This window comes from Cottoperca gobio, chromosome 4, assembly GCF_900634415.1.
Source record: "Cottoperca gobio chromosome 4, fCotGob3.1, whole genome shotgun sequence".
NCBI lineage: Eukaryota > Metazoa > Chordata > Actinopteri > Perciformes > Bovichtidae > Cottoperca > Cottoperca gobio.
In genome coordinates this window covers 26,151,416-26,176,903 of record NC_041358.1, presented here as the reverse complement: position 1 = coordinate 26,176,903, position 25,488 = coordinate 26,151,416, and the positions used below count along the sequence as shown (strand labels likewise).

Below are 25,488 nucleotides of genomic sequence, written 5' to 3'. Positions count from 1 at the left end.
CTTTAATTCTACAGCTTTTTTCTTTAACATGCCTTGTTGTCAATGTCAAAAGTAGGTGAGTCAAATGTCTCATGTTTTAAGATGTTCTTTTTTAAATGTATATCAGCAGACTGTAGCACCGTGCTCAGGACACATTTCCCCTCAGAGACAATACAGTTTAATCCCTTTTTTTGTTGTTGCGGTTACGGAAGTCTGTTGCTGCGCCTTCATTTGAGATGTGGCTTACAGAGCTGGGCGAGAGCCTCCATTTGGAAAAGCCTAAATTCAAGAATAAAAGAAGAAGGAGAATCTTTGATGAGGCATCGGGACCAGTGTTGACATATAGGAGAAGTCTGACTGAGGGAGGGTGAAGGATGGACAATATTAATCCTGTAATAGTGGTCATCTATTTGTTTTATAATAGTTTTTCCCTCTTGTATTGCTCTCTTGGTTTGTGCCCTTGTTTCCTAACATGGGTCTTCACCTCACCTTTTGATCTGTATACAATTTGCCAAATCATTTTAATTGTACCTACTGACTCAGAAGGCGACGCAGGTTCTTGTCCAGGCTCTTGTCATCTCACGCCTTGACTACTGCAACTCCCTACATGAGCCACTCGACCTCTACAGCTCATCCAGAATGCAGCAGCCCGACTGGTCTTCAATCTACCCAAGTTCTCCCACAATGCACCGCTTCTCCACTCCCTTCACTGGCTACCAGTGGCGGCCCGAATCAGCTTCAAGACTCTGGTGCTGGTCGACCGTGCTGTGAATGGATCAGCCCCTTCCTACATCCAGGCTTATTTGAAGCTATTGTTCTGCACTTAAAGGATTGTACCTACTTGAAGCTGATGTACCTGCAAGATTCTTGCTGTTCAGAGTTGTATCCTCATGATTGTTTGCACTTTTTGTAAGTTGCTTTGGACAAAAGCGTCAGCTAAATGAACTGTAATGTAACTGTAGCTTCTTTTATGCCGCTATAAATTGTTATTGTAAGAAAATAAAAAATGATGTCGTAATGTATTGTATTTAACAATAATCTGCAATAAAAATATTCTTTAAACAAATAAAGTTTACTATAGTACTCTTGAGACTAGGAATAAGCACTTCGGAAAACGATTAGCATTTCTGCTATATGTTTGCTGTACTTTATTAATGAGTTGTGCACTTTTAGATAAATGCAGAAATCAGCAATCAGCGCCTGTTAATCTGTATTCTAGTGCATATACTTGACTTACCATCCCCTTCACGATGCACTGCCTGCACGCGGATGTCCTGTGTTTCTGCAGCGGTGCTCTGATGAAGGTGACAGCGCCTCTCCCTCTTCCTCCTGCTCCGTTGCTGTGGCAACACACATGGAGCGTCGGCTGCTCGGTAACGGAATGGAAAGGAAGATGGAGGAAAACACTGCTAGAGACGTCGAGACTGGTGTGTAAATACGAGCCTTACCTGGCCTCTCCTTCATTGCTACACCAGCACAAGGACGCGGAGGATGCCCACTTGTCTGCCATATGATAGCTGCATGTTCCGGGCTCGCTCCGTGTCTTTATACCGACGCTAACGATGATTGTGCTAACATTCTAGCTAGCCTAAAAGGATGTAAACAAGAGCCATATCAGCAGGTTGTAATGAGCTAGCGTTGCTGTTACAGACGTTAGCCAACCATATATATTTCTGTATGCTGGCAATGTACCTCACGGAAATAATCAAAAAAAAGAAAAAGTATGTTAGCATGCTAGCATGTTAACATTAACCGTTCCCCTCGTTAGCCTGGTGCAGGTGTATTGGCTACGAGCATCTGTTAGCTAGCTATGCTACCTAGGGTTAGCCCCTCCAGTGCACTGCTGGGTAGCTAATAAACAAGCTGTTTTTAATACTACTTATTTGTTTTGTTACCTATAACCTGTACAAATAGAACTACTGTATTGATAACACAGATTTGAACTAATAAATAAATGGATATATCTTTAAATAAAATGACTAATACTGGAGAAAATCCAAGTTTGTGATATTTTCTGTTTGTATTTACATTTGTAGTGTTCATCATGCTTGTAAACAAAGATTTTACATTTTGAATCCGGATGGGTTTAAGATCCCCCCCCAAAGTAGCCTCTTCAAACTACTGTGGTTACGCTTCTAATGTGGTAAAATAAAATAGTAATTGAGTCTTTAATATGATGCATGTACACACAGATTGTGATTGAGGTGTATAGCTTCTTAAATTAAAGTATTTTGTTTATGTCGATATTAGCCGGTAAAAGACAGATTACAAAGTGACCAAATAAAATAAGACAATTTTACAAATTCATTTTCGTTTTTAAATTAATGTGTTAATTAACTTTTGTTTTCTTCACAAAAAACATAAAGATATTCAAATACATAATAACAGTTAAGACAAAGCAATCATTAATGACAATATTGTCTCATTTTCACCCTACCAGTTCAAGGCAAAGTCACCAAATGTTAAAATAAAGAGAACATGTTTTAAACCCTGTTGAAATGAAATATTTAAAATATTTATTATGCAGAAAATCAAACAAAGCCACACATTTAAACGTTGTTTATTTTTGTCCATTTGTGCTGAAAACACACAAACATTTCCTTCAACATTCATATGATTTATTATTGTTTTGTTAATATTTCAAATTTGACAAAAACATTATTATAAAGATGTCACGTATGCATAGGGAGCGACCTTTAACTTTGAAATAATTTGTATATTTTTTATCTTGTCATTTTTACCCAAAAAGCAGGTTTTAGCGGCGGTATAATGTCCCGCATGGCGACATACATTTTCACTTTAAGGTCAGCAATTTGTTATCTGTTATTCTGTATGAGAGACTCATTTATTTATCTACAAGATAAGGGCTTACATCTTTTAAAACGAAGTTAGAAAAGGCTAACTCAACACATTTTACTCAACACCTCCGCATGAAGTGAGACTCATCTTAATCCTACATATTGTTGTTGTTGTTGTTCAGGCAGTGAAACTGGAGGAGAGGACGCCTTGGTGGGGAATGTAAACAAACTGATGGTGAGCCCACCAGGTTACCAAGGAGCGCCACGAAAAGGACATCTGGTGTTTGATGCTTGCTTTGAGAGTGGTAAGTAGTTAACTACTACTAGTATTAACTTACTAAAAAGAAAAAAGATGGGAGTTGAAATGTGAAGATATGTCGACACATCATTAACTGTGTTTATATTGTTCTTGTTTGGTATTGTGTGTCACTGCTATGGTCAGTAGAGGCTGCAAATAATTACGTGTTTAATTACTGGTTAAGTGGTACATTTTACATTTACAGGCTGAGATGTCAATATTGGCCAAAAGCTTTTAATGTGCAACACCATAATGATCAGTTATATATATATATATATATATATATATATATATATATATATATATATTTATTCATTTTTTTAAATATATTTTTAATATATTTATTTTTTTACATGAATATATATTTATATATATTTCTTTCTTTTTAAATATATTTATATATATATATATATATATATATATATATATATATATATTTAATTCAATTTGCAGTTGAGTCTCATACGTCATACATGTCATAATATAAATATATATATTTTTATATATATATTTATATATATATATTGTGACATGTATGACGTATGAGACTCAACTGCAAATTGAATTAAATATATATATAAATATATTTAAAAAGAAAAGAAATATATATATATTTTTTATATATATATTTATATATATATATATATATATATATATATATATATATATATATATATATATATATATATATATATATATATTGTGACATGTATGACGTATGAGACTCAACTGCAAATTGACCAAAAAAGCAGCCCCATGTCTCTTGCAATGCAAATTAGACTGGTAGTACCGTTCAGACAGTTATTTTCATACTCTTTATTTTAATTTCCCTACAATTTTGCAGCATCTGTTCTCTCTGTGTTTTACACCTCATATTAAAACGTATCTCATCTCAGTAGCTGATACAGAAAAATCTTAAATGAATAAAAAGTGGATTCTTCTTCTGCCACCTACTCCAGCCTGAAGACCTCCAGCGTGTTCAAACCACTGCAGATAGAATTCCCACGAGAAGTAGATCAAACACGTTTGACAGCAGAACACAAATTCTAGCCTTAGCGTCGCATTAGCCTCCTATTCACACTATTCACACACCAGCTGACGTTAGGGATTTGAAATGTTTGCATGGATTAGCACCATTTTATTTATCCAACCTTAACGGGGGCTATATGTTCCAAAATGTTCCTTAGTTATATCGTTTGAGATTAAACCATAAATCAGCTGAAGTTTCGTCTTTGACGAGCTTCCACGCTTTCATAGCCATCTCCATTAACTTACTGTAATCAAGATATAAGCTACGACTAGCACTTCTACTATTACCACTAATAATAGCTCTATGTACCGTCTGTATCACCTTTTATAAAATAAATTCAGATTAAGTAACAAGTACAGATTGAAGCAGGTTTACAGATTCTCATGCAAAGCCAATAAAACTATTCCAGAGTTTGAGTACACAAGCAGAAGTCGATATTTTCCAATATTAGATATCGCATCTAACTGTGTATCCGAGAGCTCTAACAAGACCGTGACGTATCTTGGCAACATTATAATCAGGGATAAGTTCATATAAAGATTTATAGACAAGTGCTCGGCTCTTAAAATCTTTATTATGTATAAGTAGAACTCAATACAGGGACTTGAGAGCAGGTGTTGTTCCTTCCACCTTTATTATTCCTGTGTGGCCAGCGTGGCTAAAAAGATAAATATGTTAAGTATACTTAAGAAGGGCATCGACCTTTGCCTTGTCCATCTCTTGTGTTGGAGCTAAGCATGCTGTAAGGGGAAGTTAATATGCTCAAGTGTCATTTGTTAATGGCCTTTGTTTGCCACTTTCCCTGACGGCTGAATGGCACGACAAATATAAAGTACTTTCTCACCAGTGACAAGGTCAGTCGGTGAGACCCGCACACTCGAGCACACAAGTAGGTGGAGTAAATCAGGGAATCAGCCGGTCGCTCTTGGACAGAATCTCTGTTTGGAGATTAGGCTCAGATGGATTTCATATTTCCACAGACAAGCCCAATTTGGTTTCTGCAGATTGAGATTAATTTTTAACTTCCCTCTGTTTACTTTCTGCTGTCTGGCCTTGGTGTCATTGTCAAGTTGTTCTCCAAAGTGGGTTTGAACTACTTGATTTTGCAGATCATTCAGGTTTTCTCACAGTAGTCGCATGTCCTCGGTGGAAAACTAATCTCGTATGTCCGTATAGAATCAGAATCAGGTTTACACACGCGAGGAATTGTGTAAAAAAAATAAGAGCAAATACAGAAATATTACTAAAAAGAAGAATATGTACAGTCTATCTTAATGGGGAATGAATTAAAGGGATGAATAAGGAAACAGTGTTGTACACAGTAGACCCGAGGCATATGAAGGTGAGAGCATAGAACTAAAAATGTTACATCAGGAAGATTGTGAGAAATCATTTTGGAGATTGCCCTTTTTATAAATTTGCCTTTTTTCCCCAGATGACATGGCCAGAGGAGCTCAGACATTGATTAATGAGCGCTGAGCTTCCACACTGAGATCAGCTAACATACCAGTGTCTCTGGCTCCGGATGTATCTCCTGAATGATTTATGGAATTGATATTAATCTCTTTCCAGTAAATGCATTACTAAAGTTAGGACGGGGGATGAATTGATGTTTGCCTGCTAATGTCAAATTAATGCTCTGTTGCGGTTTCATTTAAGCACTACTGATTTTTGTCCGCCTTACTTTAAAGTGAGCCTTGATGTTAGTTTATGATAGTTCCTTCACAGTATGCTCTGTGTGTCTGGATGGACAGTTATTATCCTCTGATTTCTACTTATTGCAAACCTGTTCATTGAAATGATTCTTTCTTAAAGTGATGCTCCTCACATAAATATATAGTTTATGGATTCCTTCGGCAAGTTTTAGGACGTACAAGTTTTAAAAATGCTTAGAAACTGCATCATTTCGCCGTGATTAAATACGCTACTTGTCTAAAAACATACAGATTGACAGTTTTATCCTTTAAGGTCACTGTCGATATTTTGTTCAGGGTATAAATATGCACAACATTTAATAAAATAGAAAGCGAGAACATCCTTTGGGATCTTAACAACCCCACTTGCTTTGTGTGTGTGGTGCCATATTGAAAAAAACACACTCGCTGATTTGTTTAACGACCTGACGGATGATCTCTTTTTGAGGCAATCCACATTTTCTATTGCATTTTTAAACAAAGAGGTGAAACTTTAACGTTATATACTGTGACAGTCCGACGTCGGTAGAGCGAATGTGGAGTTGTTTGTAGAGGAGAACACACGATTTCTCGGGTTGGTCTCACCAGGAGGATGCCATATTGTTTTGTTACAGTAGTGGCCGTAATCACAGTCGATAAGCCGGCGTGCGTACCCGCGGTATCAGTGCGGCTGATGCAATGAGCTGCTGTTTGTCATACATTCAGTGTGATATCTGGGAGACCAGTGACAGCAAGGAAATTGGAGACGAGTGTGTGACGCTCCTGCCTCTCGCCTCGCATGTTGGACAGGCACGACTATTTCTCAAAGCTATTGAAATGGTCTTTCATGACAGTCTGTGTCTATTTTACTCTCCAACCAGATTGAAAGGCTGAAATATGATATTTCAAGCAGATGTTTTTCATTTGAAATTTATGCAGGCCTATAACTCAGTAAGGCTTCGTGCCCCCCCCCCCCTTCATTTTTGTCGATAACATTTCCATAAAGCACAGATTTTATGTTGTTGCATTAGTACAGCACAGAATAATATCTAATTGGTTTATTAAAATAGACACTGGTTATATAAGCTGTTTGCCGAAGGTATAACACCTCATTTACATTTAGATGAGGCTTAATTCACTTTGTTGTCAGTCCTATGCTGATCAAGTCAGTGATAGCACACAGATTTACATACAGTAGGTGTCTCAGCCAACAGGTCTTCTGACACGCAGTTATTCTAAACCATTAAAAGCCTTTTCACATCGTTTCTGCTTAAACACAACATGCAGCGTGGCGTTCCCCCCGACTGTGGAGTGTTTGGTCCTGCACAACTTCAACATTATGACTGTTTTCTTAAGTCATTGCAAACCTTACTTATTGCTTAGCTGACGGTGTAAAGAGCAATATGCAAATGTTCATTAAACCCCATATGCAAATAGAGTTTTACTTGTTGAGATCATCTTTTTATGCTACTTAGGACAATGCAAAAAATCATGGTAGAGAATAGAAGATGTTGTTAATCTGTAAACATTAAGTCTCGGCCCATTGTTGTGTATTGTGTCAAGAGGCAGAGATTCATGAAAGTGATAAGAGGAGCCTAATTGTTTTTAGAGTGAAATCCAAATGACATTCTTATCTTGTCTTGTCACATTTGTTTCGTCACACACTCCCAACTGTTGACATTTTCGGCTAAGTCCCAAATTCTTTTGTGGGTGGATCCTTCCAATGTCTCCGACTAAAGTACCATCTGTCTCTACAAAAGATGACACTGGAAGTGCAGGCGTATTGTTTTTACTGCACCTCTGGACCCTGAACCAGATGTAATTAAGCATTCATTGATTATCAGACTGCTGTCTGCTGACAATGACTTGCATGGTCAAAGAAATTCCCCGGAGGTGACAAGTGTTTAATGGGGTCCATTGATAAGCACAACTCATAGACTCATCTGGCTTTACAATCAATTCACTCAATACAATCCAATTTATATGGCAGACTGGAGAACAGATATGCACTTACTGGTATTTCTGTCAGATATAGGACCCACATAGTCCAGGCCCTTTGAGACTTTCACATTTAGTTTCTAACCTGACTTGTGTTTCTTCTCAGAGCTCGTTAAACTGAGAAAATCAGGCATTAAATACACACTGAAGAACTGTGATTGTACTGTAGATCTGGGTGGACAATATTCATTCACTCCTATTTCACTGCTATCTTTTTCACTATATATATATAATCTATAATATAATATAATATAATCTTCAGACATTATTCTGTATTGTTAGTGTGGCCATGGCTAATTATGTTGTACAATACATATATATATATATTTATATTTATTTATATATATATATATATATATATATATATATGTATATATATATTGTTTTTAAATATTTTATATATTATATATTTTATATATATATATATATATATATTATAGTATATATATATATATATATATATATATATATATATATATGTATTAAAAATATATATGTATTTATTTATTATATGTATATATATATATTTTTTTTTTAAATATATATTTATATATTTTTATGTATATATATATATTTAAAAAAAAAATATTTTATATATTTTATATATATATATGCATTAAAAATATATATATGTATATGTATTTATTTATATGTATATTTATATGTGTATGTATATATATATTTTTTAAATATATATTTATATATTTTTATGTATATATATTTTTATATTAATATACAGTATATCTCAAAAGTGAGTACACCCTTTAGATTTTTGCAAATATTCTGTTATATCCTTTCAGGGGATAACATTATCCTACTGAAACTTTGATATAACTTAAAGTAGTCAGTGTGCTGCTTGAATAACAGTATAGATTTATTGTCCTTTGAAAATTACTCAGTACACAGCTGTTAATGTCTAAACAGCTGGCAACAAAAGTGAGTACACCCCATAGTGAACATGTCTAAATTGTGCCCAAAGTGTCAATATTTTGTGTGACCACCATTGTTATCTAGCACTGCTTTAACCCTCCTGGGCATGGAATTCACCAGAGCTGCACAGGTTGCTTCTGGAATCTTCTTCCACTCCTCCACGACGACATCACGGAGCGCACGGATGTTGGACACCTTGCACTCCTCCACCTTCCTCTTGAGGATGCCCCACATGTGCTCAATTGGGTTTAGGTCTGGAGACATACTTGGCCAGTCCATCACCTTAACCTTCAGCTTCTTCAGCAAGGCCGTTGTCATCTTGGAGGTGTGTTTAGGGTCATTATCATGTTGGAAAACTGCCCTACGGCCCAGTTTCCGAAGAGAGGGGATCATGCTCTGCTGCAGGATGTCACAGTATATATTGGAATTCATGTGTCCCTCAATGAAATGCAGCTCCCCAGTGCCGGCAGCACTCATGCAGCCCCAGACCATGATGCTGCCACCACCATGCTTGACTGTAGGCAAAACACATTTGTCTTGGTACTCCTCACCTCCTCGCCGCCACACACGCCGGACACCATCTGACCCAAACAGGTTTATTTTGGTCTCATCAGACCACAGGACATGGTTCCAGTAACTCATGTTGTTGGATTCATTGTCTTCAGCAAACTGTTTGCGGGCTTTCTTATGCATCGGTTTCAGAAGGGGCTTCTGTCTGGGGCGACGGCCATACAAACCGATTTGATGCAGTGTGCGGCGTATGGTCTGGGCACTGACAGGCTGACATCCCACTTCTGCAACCTCTGCAGCAATGCTGGAAGCACTCGCACGTCTATTTTTGGAAACCAACCTCTGGATATGACGCTGAGCACGTGGACTCAACTTCTTTGGTCGACCCTGGCGAGGCCTGTTCCGAGTGGAACCTGTCCTGGAAAACCGCTGTATGATCTTAGCCACTGTGCTGCAACTCATTTTCATGGTGTTGGCAATCTTCTTATAGCCAAGGCCATCTTTGTGAAGCGCAATAATCCTTTTTTTCAGCCGCTCAGAGAGTTCCTTGCCATGAGGTGCCATGTTGTCCAGCATTCAGAGAGAATTGTGCCCAAAACACCAAATTTAACAGCCCTGCTTATCATTTACACCTGAATCCTTGTAACACTAACGAGTCACATGACACCAGGGCGGGAAAACAACATCATTGGGCACAATTAGGACATGTTCACTATGGGGTGTACTCACTTTTGTTGCCAGCTGTTTAGACATTAACAGCTGTGTACTGAGTAATTTTCAAAGGACAATAAATCTATACTGTTATTCAAGCAGCACACTGACTACTTTAAGTTATATCAAAGTTTCAGTAGGATAATGTTATCCCCTGAAAGGATATAACAGAATATTTGCAAAAATCTAAAGGGTGTACTCACTTTTGAGATATACTGTATATATATATTTTTTTTAAATATATATAAAAACAATTAAGTCAGAGGAGTGAACACTTACTGCTGGCCTGATGATCTTCAGGGATAAGTCAAAAATAGGGCAATGGCTGTGTTTATGCTTTATGACAGCACTTTCTCTAAATGAAGGTTTCCACCTCTGACATTAAAGACCTTATAGACTCACTCAAGCACTTTATGGATTTTCTGTGTAGATTTTAAATCACTCCTCTGTAATGATAATTGATGAAGAAATATCTGCTCTATAGTCGAGAGAAAGAAAGAAACAGAAGAAAAAAGGCTGCCAAGAGATAAGTAATGAGGATAAATGTTGAAGAAAAGGTTTCCAATGTGGACTGATGATGAAGGTTTTGTTGTTTTTCCCTTTTTGCTTTCTTCCCCCCTTTAATTTTCTCATTCCTTTCTTCCAACACTGAACAGTATTTAATCAGTCCGGCCTTATCTTCTCCCAGAGATGCTCGTGTCGCAGTCGCACAGGATGACTGAGTAGAGTCGTAGCTAAAGCAACATTTACAGAGCACAGACAGAAGTGGAGACATAGAGCAGGAGGGAGATGTTTGGGAAGAGGTAAAGAAATAAGGAAGTACTGAAGAACATAATATCATGAACACAGGGGGGGGGGGGGGGGGGGGGTGGTGTCTGTAGCTGGTCAGAGTACACAGTCAAGCTTGTCAGAAGATATTTATATACTCCAGAGTGCCCCATGAATCAGGATAGTTGAGTTTCCATTGATTAAAGAAGAGGGAAACGTTTTTACAATCAAGCGAGATGCTCACAATGAGTGGCTTTGGAGAGGCCTGAGCTTGCCGCAGTATACAGCTCTCTGCCTCGCCCCCCCTCCCTCTCTAATGATACAACCACGGAGAGGCATACATATGTATGTGTAAACACAGTTTAGATTTCTCTCCCCGTACACGATGCTGCTAAGTATTACAGTCTGTTGCACTCTTTACTGTATTATTTTGTGGAGCTCACCAACCTAAGATTGCTCTTATGAGCTTTCCAAAACAAGATCCATTTGTCTGAGTGGGAGGGAGCACTCCTGACATCTGATGTATGAGAGCCACTCCCAGTCTCTCCGTCTCTCTTACATGTCCTTGGCAGCGGAGAAGCTTCACTGCTCAAATCACTAAATGGCCTCTCCAGTTTCCCTTTTAGCAGTTTTCTCTCCTCTCTCTTTCTTTTAAGTCCGGAGAAGAGTATGGAGATAAATTTGAGTTGTCTAGGGACTGTTGGCAAGACCATTGTTTTTGATTTATGCTATTTATTGGCCATTTGTATCCATAAGAGATTACTCTTTATTATTATTGTGTTTTCTTTATTATCCTCATGTCCTATCTGTGGCTTTCTTCGGGCATATTTTGTCAGTTTTATGTCCCTTTTTGTGCCATATCATGCAATATGAGTTGGGATTGGTTTGACCCTGAGGGAAGCCTCCTAACACGGCCATTTCTAAGCACAAAAACTTGCATGCGGTGTTTTTAAAGCAGCTCTGTGTTTTTTATATTTGCGACGGATCACATGACTGCTGGTGTCACTCTGTACTTCCAGCTCTAAAGAACTTTTCTTTGCTACCTGCTCATCACAAATACATCCAGGATTAAACAACTGATGAGTTGTCAAAGTGCGGCGACACTTTAGTAATGTACGGTGACGGTATAAATCCCACGGCGATGAGCGATGTTGTTCCTGTGATAAACAATATGATCCCAGAACTTTAATTCATTCCTACAAAAGTGTATTTCTGTTGTGTTGTGCACGTCTGAGCGGAAACAAACAGTCGGAAAGGTGGTCAAATCTGAGAATTACATTCACCACACATAAAAAACAACTATCTGCACGTCTCACATGGCTTCTTTTGAGGGGGGGGGGAGTGTGTTGCCATGGGAGGTGAGAAGCGGTATCGGTGAGATTGCAATGAAATGCAGAGCAAATGAAACGGAGCGATAATCCCATGTGACACTCGGGCCCGTTGCATACGGTCCCGTCTAATCACTGAGTGAACACATTGGCTCAGTTGCAGTGGCTGGAGATGCCTCCTCTGCCAGAAAGTAGTACAAACACCGTCAGTGTTTTGTAAGTTAATTGTTGATGCTTCTGATATGAGCTATACATAGGAGACCCAGCCGGCACCTCATCTCCTCAAAATGTCACCAAATGTTAGCGGCAGCAAGCTGTTGCAATTTTGGGTAATGAAAGAATTTGATTATCAACTGTATACACGGCGTGGCTGTGAGATTTGGAAAGGTTGAGGGGAGGAATATTCACACGTTGGATATGGATGAGAAATAGCCTATTCGCGACACACAAATTGGCGTTGTTGGTCCAGTACTGAAGGATGTGCTGCGACACAAACAGGTTTCACTTTGCTTTAGGCTATTTTGTGTTCTAAATGTACTTTGGAACATCACTATTCATTGGCTCAGGGCCCGCCTCTAGCGTCGTGATACAAGTGTGTCGTAAGTGCGTCCAGACTTCTGCGTTGCACAAGGCTCCAGCGATTCATTTCCAAGCAATTCCTGATGCCATGAACACAGTTCCAGAGCAGACGTCTCGTTTCTCATCTGTACGGTTTGGGAAAATGGCGAGGATTTGTAATGCTTTACCAGTTTGTGTTTTCCAAGATGTTTATTCTGCTGATTTATTTAGAAAAACCTCTCAGTGAGATGAGCTTCATTGGTGTGCCAGGGTTTGTTTGATTACACAAATTCATGTACAAGAATGTGCTTATACAGTGAAGGGTGAAATACTGATAGGAGCAGACATTTCTGTCTGAATCCAGGCAGCTATCTCGCAGGTCTCCTGCTCAAAGTAAACAGCATTACAATTCACTCCTCGGAGGCAAACGCTATTATCAGCATTATCTTTCTGTGGACGTTTCATAGAGAACACGTTGGAAAAGTCTCTGTTCCAGTTGGTGCAGGTTCTCATATGTGTCTTTAAAAAGCCGAATCATTCTCTTTAATTGGCTGTGAATGAAACTTGAATGAGAATGGTTCATTGGTGAGCATTTATACATAACCTGTTGCATTTTTCAAAAGGAGCGTTGTGTGGAGTGTGAACAACATCATGAGAAGCACTCAAACTTCAATCTTTAGTACAAACTATTAAAAATTGCATTTAAAAAAAACTCTTGTAGATTCAAACAGTTGGAGATAACTTAACTACTATTTTAAAGATAAGATAATAAGATGAGATAAAGCTTTATTTTTTGAAATTGCTGTGCAGCAGTTGCGAAACAAAGTAGGAAGAGTGCACAACAATAAGGTGCAAATACGGAAAGTTGATTCATAAAAAATCATAAACCTGCATTCATAGTTTTCTTAGCCACCTGAGGGCAATGCAATACGTTGTAAAAATACAATATTTATATATTATCACCCTATAAAGTTGCTTATTTACATATATAGACATGCAGTAACTTGCTAAATTCTTATTTTCACTCTCTTTGAACTCCGTTTGGGTCTCCACCCACTCCTGTGGAGAACATCTATTAGGCTGCTAAATGTTCCACTAGCTAGCCTCTTAGTTTCAGCCCAGAACAACGAAACAATGAGCTTTTAAAATGCTAAAATATCCCGGCAAGCTGAGGGATTCTGGTGGTGGATCCGTGTATCTCTGTCACATCACATGTCGTCATTTGACCCACTTAAAGATATTGAGTACTGCTCCTTTAAGAACCGTCTCGTAACTCAGCCTAAAGTTGTGTCGTCTGTGTGTCTGTTAGTGTTTTGTTGGATACAGTTAGTGATATGTTTTTGGGTTTATGTGTTGATTAAGTTTGGATTAATTCAGCAGCTTTGTTTGCAAAGTGCAGTGAAGCGTTATAAGAGAAGGAAATGCTGTTTGAATGTAAGTAGCTCTGCGAGACAAACGCTGACTTACTATTGTAACAAAGTCAAACATGAATCACTAACATGACAAAATAAAGGTTTCTGTGATCCAGGAGGATGTTTGTAACAATAAAACACGTTGACCCAGAGCTTCAGGAATCCTATTCTTATTAACCACAATGCAATGCAGAGACGTTAAGAGTCCTGTTGGAGTCCTTTCTTTCTAAATCAAGTCATCTCTGCATCATGAGGAACATCATCTGGAACCTCCTGCTGTGATTTAGAAACTTCATCCAAAAAAAAAATCCCTGCGCGCTCTTCTTCTCTTCTCCTCTGATGAATTAGGTCTAATTTGAATCACTAAATTATGTCTCTTAATCTCCCATATCCGATTGTATAAAAAGGGATTAGCTTGTCATAGAATGGATTTACTTTTATATTCTGTATGTATGTATATTGTAGGAACGAAATGTGTTCTTATACAGTATATACTGTATATAGTTATTGCTTCGTATCTTAATTTCTCTTAATTGCACCATGGTTGGGTGCCGTGCCTGGAAAAATGATTGCTGAAAAACTCCTTGATCGTCTGCCAAAGCTTTCCAGTGGCATTCAGTGCTGCTTCTCCTGCTTTCTCTTTTTTCTTTCTCTCTGAAAAGCTGGCATTGCACCGACAGTAGCAGCACTTAGTGTAATTCCCTAGATTGAAAAGCTGCTCCACAATGAGAGATTTCCTCCTAACTGTTGAAAAACCCACGCTGGAATTTACAGACATCCTCTCCTGATTGGCTCAACTCCTGGTGCCACGTCACCTTACAGCCTGTTAAATATGCCCCAATTTGATTAGCGCACGCAATACTGGACTGGTCAAGCAAATAAATATAGATAAAGCAGAGCCGGTTAAGTCAATTACGCGAGGGATCTTTATTTTTACGTGATGGAAATCAAGTGTTTTAAGTCCCCGCAGTCGACCTTCCTTAGAACAAACACAGCCGACTCCAGGTCAAGAGCCATTTACTGCAGTACTGGATTAACTGGGCTTTCCTCTCATTTGCAGAAGGAACCTGCCGTCCACTCTGCTGTGATTTGTTTGCTCTTGAATGGCAGGACAAAGAGAAACAGTCTTCGTTAGAAGAATGCACTTTCTTTGTGTCTGCTTCTCCTGCACATTTCCCATGACCAGCGTTTTTTTGTTCTTTCTTGATTTTCTTTCTTGCTGACCTATTGGTCATTGGCCAGTGATTTCTTGCCTCCCTTGTTTTTCTTTTTTTCTTGCATCGGCTCCCTGTGTTCCTGAACTCATTACAGAGCAATCAGCCCCAGGCGTTGAAGTGTGCACCCAGAGGGAGCAATAACTGTAAATAAACACTACTGCAGGCTCTCCGATAACATGTTACCAAGACGATAACAGCCCTTCTTAGCAGGCCTGTTGACCTTCTTCTCGCCTTAGGCTTGCCAAGGACTACTCAGCTCCCCTACGCTTTTATCTCCCTAACTCTCCTCCACCGCTGGAGCCGCTGGAAAGATTACTACTGAGGAAGAGAGAGAGAGAGAGAGAAGACGAAGGAGGGAGTCACACCAAGAGAATATAGAGAAGAGGAGCAGAGAAAAGCGATGAGGGACAGTGCTCGGAGAGGCAGGCACAAAACAAGATAGAACAACAAAGAGTCGACCTGGGCGGTTGTCCCTCTGCGAGTGCCTCAACCTCCTCTGTCTCTCCTCAGTCTTTGTAGGGCTCAACGTAATTAACTTGTTAAAAGATAGCATGAAATTGGAACAGACTTGTGGCCACCAAGACACAGGACACACCAAAAGCACAAGATAAAGAGAGAGAAGGGGGGGGGGGGGGGGGGTGATGGACAGAAGGAACGCGACAGTGACGATGAGAACTGAGGGATGGTCGTGCCCAAATTCTGATAAAAAAAACCCTCATCCGACCGGCTAACACACCGATTTTAGGCTTGAGAAACAGATGAAAGTGAAGATTGCAATTCCTCATGGTTCACTCCCCAATACTAATGCAGAGCGTCTGACAGTAGCATGTCCAGAGCTGTGGGGCTAAAGCACTGTCTGGATGAGATTGATAATACAATTAAGCCAGTCCCAGTATGAATGCATCACTATGACCCATTACTACACCAACCGCTTCAGATTGAGCATACCAGTCTAGCTCTAGGGCCTTTTGGACGGGAAAAAAATACAATTATAAAAGGCTAGCTAGAAAATGTGTTCTCTTTAGAATGTGCAGGCAGGCCTGTACATCATCAGATATGTGTGGGCTGCCTGCATATCTCACTGTTGTCCCCGGGCCCAGCTTTCTTCATCTATATTGAAACGAGGAGCTCACTGGAGCGTAGATGGACTCATAACAATATGATTTTTCCCTTATTGTCCCCTCTTATTGTTTGCTCTTATCCCGGTTTTGTTGTATATTAAGATTATTTTCACAACAATTTCCCGCATAATGTTTACAAATACACAATCACTTATTGTGTGTGTGTGTGTGTGTGTGTGTGTGTGTGTGTGTGTGTGTGTGTGTGTGTGTGTGTGTGTGTGTGTGTGTGTGTGTGTGTGTGTGCGCGTGTACATCAGCACATCAGACAAGATTGTTTCAGAAATTACATAAAAAAATAAAAAAGTTGTCGTTATATTGAGGGAACATTGTGGACAGGAGAATATCCAGTGAGGGCCGTGGTTCTGAGTTAGCAGTGAGGCAGACCTGCTGTGGTCTGTTTATAGGGGATGGGTCTACTTGCTGGAGTATAAATGCTTGCACTGTACGTGCCCGGCACATACGTCCCTGTTAAGGACAACTGAGGTACAACACGTTGATCCGTAAGCTTTAGAGGTGCTGTTTCCAGTCTTCATGCGATGCTAAGCTACCGGCTGCTGGCTGTAGCTGCATATTCACTGTACAGACTTGAGCAGCCCTGCCTCCTAAACATGACCTTCTCACACAACTCAACTGCACTCTTAATTAGATTTCGAGGAAATTTCAGTTCCAGTTTTAAACCCGTGCTTAACTTTTGTGAATTAAACTGCTTTGTTATGTTAACACATCTACGTTGTTTAGTTTAGTCAAATAATCAGGTTTTTGGCTTAAAGTAAGAATGTTTGTTATGTAAACACTTTAAAAGTCAACGTTGACTTTTCGTTTTCTCCTGGGTAGGAATACCAACAATGGAGTAATCAATACCAATACCAGTGAAATTCAGGGGTGTCAAACATGCGGCCCGGGGGCCAAAACCGGCCCGCCAGAGGGTCCAAACCTGGCCAAAAACAGTTTTTGTTCTGAAAGGAAATTAAAATATCGCCTTGCTTACAGTATCGCAATATATTGAAACGTAACGCCTGTATCATGATGTCATAGCGCCAGATTATTGCCGATGCACAGCCCTGTTACGTCACAAACTACTATCTTAACCTGGTCACTCTGTATGAGTGTAGAGCTGATGTTCATTTTAGCAATAACATTTTTAATTAAATGAGAAAATACAAACTTTTCATTTGTCAAGTTTTTAATTCAGTATACACTGATACGTATCGTTATCGAGATATGAAGTGATCTTTATCGGGATAGAAGATTTTGGATCAGCTCAACTGTAAACAACGCTGAAGCAACAGTTGCTCTAAAGCAGGGGTGTCAAACATGTGGCCCGGGGGCACAAAACCGCCCGCCAGAGGGTCCAGTCCGGCCCGTGGGATGACTTTGCAAAGTGTAAAAATGAGTTGTTTTGATCATAAAGTAAAATACTGTTCCAGATACCTGTGACTAAATGTTTATATATTTACAGGTTATCATACTGTGATGTTACTGGTCCGGCCCACTTGAGATTAAATTGTGCTGCATGTGGCGCCTGAACTAAAATGAGTTTGACACCCCTGCTCTATATAATTCAATACTGTTTTAGGAAACAAAAACAAAACCTTGGTACCGAAGTCTCGGTTCATGTGACGTTTCTACTCCTGGGTGAAGGTCCCGTGTTTGTTTGAACCCAGCGATCCACCCTGACCTCCCCCCGACTACAGACTTACACACGCCTTCGTTACAAACATTTTGGTGGTGCATCAAAAGGAAACGAAATCCCAAAAAGAAACGCACGTTTCCCTTGAAAGGTAATTGACGATGCAGTTTGGTTGTATTATTTTGTAGGAGATCAGCCTGACATGAGAGTGGAATACATGTTCTTATCTAATCATATTCTTCAAAAAGTCTTAACTATTCCTCTAAGATGGACCCAGACCCCCTCCTTTAAACAGTTTTAAAAGACCGACTGCAGTTTAGTATACATGTTAGGTAGGTAGATTGTGGAAACTTGGAGGTGACCTCTTTAATCTTGCCTGCAGATGGAGTGATAAGGCATCAGGGGAGAAGGCAGGCTTTAAGAAGTCATGAGGCAGGAGATTGATGTTGCCTCTGTGACAACTTGCCTTTAGACGAGGGGGGGGCTGGAGAGAGAGAGAAAGAGAGAGAGAGAGAAACCAGACGTTTAGCTGCAGGTCTAAACCGAGACCCCTTCACTATGGCTGCCGCTGCTGCTGGCGGGAATCAATTCTATCTTTATCAGTCCCCCTCTTCTGTGTCCAGGAATCCTCCTCACACCGCAGAGCAGCCAGAGGGAAAACTGATGTGTTTTCCAATAATGAAATGGAACACGGCAAAGAAATAAGTTTAAAAAGGTGCCTGGCTGGTCTCCCTCTTGCAGTACAGCACTGTCTGTCTGGTGTTTAAACACAGTTGTGGTCGTCAAAACCAATCCAATGTTTTATTTATCTGTCGGTATGTGAGGGCTGTGCATCAACACAAGGGGTTGTTCATCTTGGTAGCACGGATTCTCCTAGCAAAGAGTATTTATTTAGTTTTCCTGCATAATATGTGATCAAACTAAAAATATGTAAGATTTAGGACATGACAGCCAACACGTCTGCTAAGTAGGAAGCACTGTAACCACCGACTCTATTTCATTTTGAAACAACTGCCTATTACCATTCTAATGGCTGGTTGTTTGAGTGAGTTCCACCTCAGGCCCGAGGCAGGCAGGCCTGCTGCTGCTGCTGTACGATGATCCATCTGCATGGCACAAACCATCCATCCAGTGCATAGCTACAGGCTGAAGGCCGGCCCATTGTGTGGGCTGAGCACTGTGACTGCTCCCTCTTGTACCTCCATAATGGGATTACATTAGCCAGGTTCTTCTGCTCCCTCTCCAGCTCTCTCTTTCTCTCTCACACACACACTTACAAACACACACACAAAGTCTGTGAGCCCATGTGTGAATGACTGACTGTCCACTTGGCCACCTCGTGTTTGCACCCTGTTTACTTGCCTATGGCCCTGTGTAATGATGCAGGTTGCATACACAGACACTTTCAACACAAACATACCTATTGTGATATGTGATTTTCCACTTTTCTTGAGAAATGCACCCCCGTTTCTCATTAGTTTTCATGAGTGCGAGAGAGAGAGAGACAAGGAGAGGAAGAATCAGAGAAAGACAGACAGAAATAGAGAGACGGAGGGTTTTGTTCGGGGTTTTCCTCAAGGAGAAGCTGCCATGTGTAAAGTCTTGTTCAGAACCAGCAGTTGTGTTTTGTTGGGCTGCACCAGCAGGGCTAAGCTGTTCGTTGAAAACCAATTTGTTAATGTCTAAACGCTGCACTAGTTTTCCCTCAAGGACAGAGATTGATATTCAACATAACCTGCCAAGACACCACTGAAGAAGAATATGGAGAGCGATGATACTCAAGAGGAATTATGCAAGAGATCTCAAGGACTAGAAAAAGTGTCTTTTTTTCTCTCCTCGCTCTCATCTTCTCTCAGTCTGTAGTTCATTAGCTTCACTTACAGTAATACCGTCTGCCTGCTCCATAAAGAACCAACAAATAATTCTTGACAAATGTGCTGTACTGTGCATCGCTTCTCAACATCACGCAGACTCAACATAACTTCTCTTTGCTTGATCTAGTTTATCTTTAATGCTTCCAGAGGGCATTTGAGAGAATCCGTTGCTCGTTTATGTTAGTTAAATACTAAATGATACGGGATTGATTAAAAGGGTCAGGCTAGAAGCCTAAGCAAAGCGTTTGAATCTGGAGGTAGCCACCATAAAATTAAAACGGGGATCAATGGCGTGTCATATCGCTGCTGCTCCGCGGGCTGAACATGTAATTCTAACGTTGAGGCTGCTGCCATCTCTCACGTCAGGCCTTCCAGCATCAGACTCAATAACCCAGCCGGCCATGGCTGCTGTCTATCGCCACCCATGCTACAGTATTCACCAGCAGACAGATATGAGTTTGGTCTCTATCGTTTGGCTCCTGTGCAGACTGTTTGGCCTGTAACAGTGGCACTATGAGTGCATAAATAGTTTATCAATTAGAGATATATTCTCTGTAATATATGTATTCAAAGTAGGAATCCCTTCCAGACCTTAAAGGGAACATTGTGCTTATTTTCAGGTTGTATTTTGGGTTTCTTCAAGAACATGTTTACATGCTTTTAGTGTAACCCATTAGGTGTGTTAGGTGTGCAGGCGCACCATTTAGCGCCTGTCTCTTTATGCCTCCCTCCCAGAAAAGCCCAGTCAGCTGTGATTGGTCAGTGTTTACGCTTCTTCTGCAGCTGTGCTCTCAGCGTCTCTGCCCCGTCATTGCCGCCGGGAGATGACTTTAACGGCCCTGTAGCAGCACTTTATACCTATATATAGTATAGTTGTGACATCACAGCCATACGAAAGTCATGACGGCTTGTTTAAAGGCACAGTGTCTGAACACGGGCTGTGTGCATTGCTCTGTGGATTTAGCAGTTTGATACTTATATAGCACAGAGACATGCTTTAAAATAAGAAAAATGTAATACATGGAATCTCAATTTTTTACACTATGTGGCCTTTAAAGGAGAAAGTGTGTGAGCCAATGAAAAGCTTGCTTTTAATCATGTGAGGAAGGTGTGAGAAGTTATTTGCTAATGTTGCTCCGCTTTACTAACCTGCCTACAAGCTCCATGCAGAACACACACACACACACACACACACACACACACACACACACACACACACACACACACACACACACACACACACACACACACACTGTCTCAAAGAGTTCTGTTGTGATGAATCCTGTCAGGTGACAAAGATAAACAAAGTATATTGTGTATAATATTCACCCGATTCATTCTTTATTAAATGCATAACACACCCTAACCCTAACCCTAACCCTAACCCTTCTTTTGTAAACACTGTGATGTTTTGTCAAATCTTTCCATCATAAGTAACGAGAAGCTGAGCTCCTGATTGTTTTGAAAATGCATTAAAAACAACCTGTCAAACCTTCTCCTGGCTTAATGACACAGTAGTTTCACTCATAGTCTGATTGCAACGCAGCCAAACCAATCAGACAGAAAATGGATTAGCATCGTTTTCACTTTATTTCCAGTTGACTGTGTAGTGAAGTTCTGTAATGATGCGAGGAGGATTTAAACAGCGTAGATTCACAAATCAATGTATTGAAAAGCATCACTTTAAATCTAAAAAACATATATAATAACACCCCTATATACATAATGACAGTTGTGTTTTCATCGTTGAATCGCGTTATTAAGACTCTTGATAGGAGGGCTGACCTTTGGGTGCCATTTTTAACTAGGTCTACATTTGCCAGTGTCATCTCTGTGAAGAGATGATCGGTTGGATGACACATCTGTGTGGAACAGGTGCTGCTCTGCTCTCCTCTCTTTGTCACTGCTTGCTAGCTGCAGCTGGGTCTGGTTCAAGCCTCCGCCTGCTCTTGGCTTTATCTGCTTTCAATGGCTCGAGATTGCATTGCCAACCAGCCAAGAACGCTAGTCCCTGCCTGCCTGTTAGCTAGCCAGCCACCGCGCACAAAACACTAGTGCTGGTCACTAAACCTAAACATAATGTGAGATCATAAATACTTCAGAACATATATACTTTTTGCTCTAAACACTAAATAAAGTAAAGAAAATGACTCTGGTAAAGTAAGAACGATGTGAAGATAATGCTTTCCCACACAAATACTACATGTGATAAGTGATAAAAACTCGTTAAAGGTCACACATGCATCTGCAACTTAGTTTTCATTAGGTTATTCACATGCAGATCTCTGGAGTGGAGCTAATAGAAAAGTGCCTGCCCACACGTAACAGATAACGCTTCGGCAATGCAGTTCATTTCCCACTTTTATTACAGAATTACTTTCACAATGCTGTTGAAAGAGCTTAGTTAATGTGTTCTGACACACAGGAACATGCACAGAGAGGCACACATGCTTAAGTCTTCCACTGCGCATGATCAAGGTCATTAACAACATATAGACTTCTTGCCTCTCTCCTCCCTCTGACACCTACTGCTTGTCTTTTATCGTCTGTACAACCGGCCTTTGGATTTGCTTCTTGAGCGTACAATTAGCAGAGTCTATGAAGAATGACCAGATGAAGTATAACTATTTCATATTTCTGCAAAGCTCAGCCACTCCCAAACAACGAGAGCAGTGATCTGCAGACAGAGATTCTCTCCAGGCACCGGTGGAATGAGACGCCACTCACCATTAGTGCTCGCTGCGGAAGCTGTGGATGGGCTTCAAATGTAAATACGGCTCAGTCATCAGCTTATTGTTGCACAATAACCTCCTGCAATATCGCTCTCGCTGCTTGTGTGTGACTGTTGCTTGAAAACACTGCTTTAAATATAACATTTTGAACTGCAACACTGCTCTAGTTTATTTATCAGACTCAGAGCGCTTCTTTTCTGCAGTCCTATATAAACTAATGATAGCACCTCTGTGGGTTGCTTCAGTGGAGCGCAGCAAAATGTGTGTGTGTGTGTGTGTGTGTGTGTGTGTGTGTGTGGCAAGCTGACTAGTGGATTAGCTCTGTCCTATGGCAGAAGGAGAGGGATCTACTTTGACAGTGTGGTAGTTAGCCCATCTGTCTATAATCAGCTGTGTCTGTGTGTGCGTGCTGCTGCTACGGTTCTACTTTCCACCAGGTGGTCAACAGTACCCCGATGCAGAGTTGTGAGGGACGTTGAGCCTTGCGGTTTCTCTAGCTTGCCAGCGAACTTAACTCTTGAACAGCTGCTCTCATGTATCGGGCAGAGCACATCATTCAGTGAAAACAAGCTGTCAATTTGTCATTTTTCTGCGCAGCTCTGACAAGAAGGAGAACGCACCCGTCTCCCTTTTTCTCCCCATCTTTTTTCTCTTTGACTCCGCCGATCATTAATGTGTGCACGCGCCACAAGAGTCTCCACTACATGTGTTTCCACATACACTCAAGGCCTATATTTAGAATGCTTGTCATGTAATCATCTACCACCCAGTCGTCTTATAGACAGCTACGAGAATTGGAAGCGGGGAAATAGTTCCCCTCGGATTAATTACACTTCCACTGATCATCTGGATCTTTTTGCTGTGGGTAGTATATAGTGTGTCAGATATGGATTGCTGGAACGACCCCGTCTGTTGGTCTTTCTGCTCCTCGTACTTTCTGCTCTCTGTGGGCTTTGTCCTGATTCGAAAGCCTTGCCGATGTAGTACAATGTGCAGATACTGTACATACAGTAATAAACCTGGCGGGAGACAGTGAAGCACTATTAAGTAGACTCTGCTCTCTGTGACGTATCCATTCAACACATCTGAGTCTTTTGTTTGTGAACGTGCAGGAATACAGAAGAAGTGATCTGCGCACTTCTGCTTAATGCTAATGTGAGCTCTTCCTCTGTCCCTGCAGGGAACCTCGGCCGCGTCGACTACATCAGCGAGTTTGAGTTTGACCTCTTCATCCGGCCCGACACCTGCAACCCCCGCTTCAGAGTGTGGTTCAACTTCACAGTGGAGAACATCCGCGAGACGCAGGTCAGCCCCGCTGTTACGATTCATCATAAAACGAAATGGCTTCTCTCCTAATTCCATTCTGTATTCCGTAACACACACACACACACACACACACACACACACACTTCTACTTTATGGCTTCTAAATTGGTGCAATAAAACAATTACTACCAAGTGCGGTGTTTCCGCACACCCGCACTGTGGAGACGTCCTGTTAGCAGCTCTGCCGTGGGTGCAGCCTTCCTGGCGGTCTGTGACTGAAAGCGGTGGTTGTGAAAGATTGACTGTTGCATTAATGACCACAACAATCTAATCCAACTGCTGTATACATTAGTTAGTAATGGGTCCTATGAACATAGCATGAGATGCTGCCTTCACGAGGTTAAACATGGAACAATTTGTGTTGAAATCCATGCTTTGCAGAGGCATTCTTATGTCTTGTACACACATTTCTTATTTTTTTTAACAATAGTAATCGATACAATTTAAAGATCCATCATTTAATTACAGTTCAGGATCAATGTGCTCAGGTTCTTTTGGGTGTCATCAAGCCTACGGTGAGCAGAAGATGAACCAGTGTTATGTTTCAATATGATACAGTTCATGTCGTGCACATAATAAATTGTCATGACACCTCCCAGAATGTCCTCTAACACATCTCAGTTTGTATTTGGTGCTCATAGCCCCACCAAAGTTGCTTCTTCTCAGAATTGAGGCAGTCATCTATTTCCTACCTCACTTCTTGTCACAGCCTTTGAGCTTGATTCTCCCACTGGCAAGCTCTGAGCTCCGTGATTGGCTGACAGAGGTGGTCACATGCCACAGAGATACACTGTATATGGGTACAGTCAGTGTGGCTTCAGGGGGGGGGGGGGGTGGAGGCTTGTTCTATTCTATTGGAAAATAACTTTGCGGGATAACAACAAGGTACAACTGACAATCTTGGCATTTACTGTAAGTTGGACTGCTGCCATGTCATCTGTGCACTTGTAGATATGAAGCAAAAATCCAACGCATCCAAATATAAAGAGTAACATAGAAAGAGAAAAAGATTGACAAAGATGAGAGCGAGAGAAAAGCGAACAGAGAGTGATAGGAAAAAAAAGAAGCAAGGATGAATCCACAGCATGTTGTTGCTGCTGTCTTCCTGTAGTGTCCAGCCCAGCCTATCTGAGGCTATCAGGCCTATCAGCCCATCTCCCTGCAGTGCTGTAGTCAGCACTAATCACATTTTATGGCTCTGAGATGAATGGGAGGCCTCGGCTTGGAGCCGGATCGATCCCAGAGCCAGATAGACCAGCACCAGCAGTCTGCAGCCAAACAGGATATTTGCTGTTGTGGCAAAATGACAGAGAAAGTGTGAGAGCGAGACAGAGAGCAAGCGAGTGGGAGAGGAATATGACCCAATAAGTACAAAAGATTGATAAGTATCATGTATATGATCACTTCTATGTACAGTGGCACATGCAAGAGCATGAACAAACATTTCCATTGCACACTTGCACGCCCTCCCTCCATAGGCTCCCTCACAAGCTTCTCTCATAGAAATCTGTTTCTTATCTGTCCAATTTCCTTCTTCAAAGAGGCCTTGTGTGAATTTAATCTACTGCAGTAGAAGGTGTTGTGGTTAAGTGCTGC

General features: G+C 40.6%; 1 protein-coding gene across 1 annotated transcript in view; it reads left to right on the top strand.

Moving 5' to 3' along the window:
* Window positions 1-1,281: 1,281 nt before the first annotated feature.
* The window catches only part of agbl4 (AGBL carboxypeptidase 4), a 109,472-nt gene continuing 85,265 nt past the window's right edge, over window positions 1,282-25,488 (top strand). The window contains exons 1-3 of the mRNA XM_029429625.1: window positions 1,282-1,406; window positions 2,960-3,082; window positions 23,748-23,872. Coding sequence (XP_029285485.1) covers window positions 1,334-1,406; window positions 2,960-3,082; window positions 23,748-23,872 — 321 coding nt within the window. The 5' untranslated portion in view covers window positions 1,282-1,333. The remainder of the gene's footprint in view (window positions 1,407-2,959; window positions 3,083-23,747; window positions 23,873-25,488) is intronic.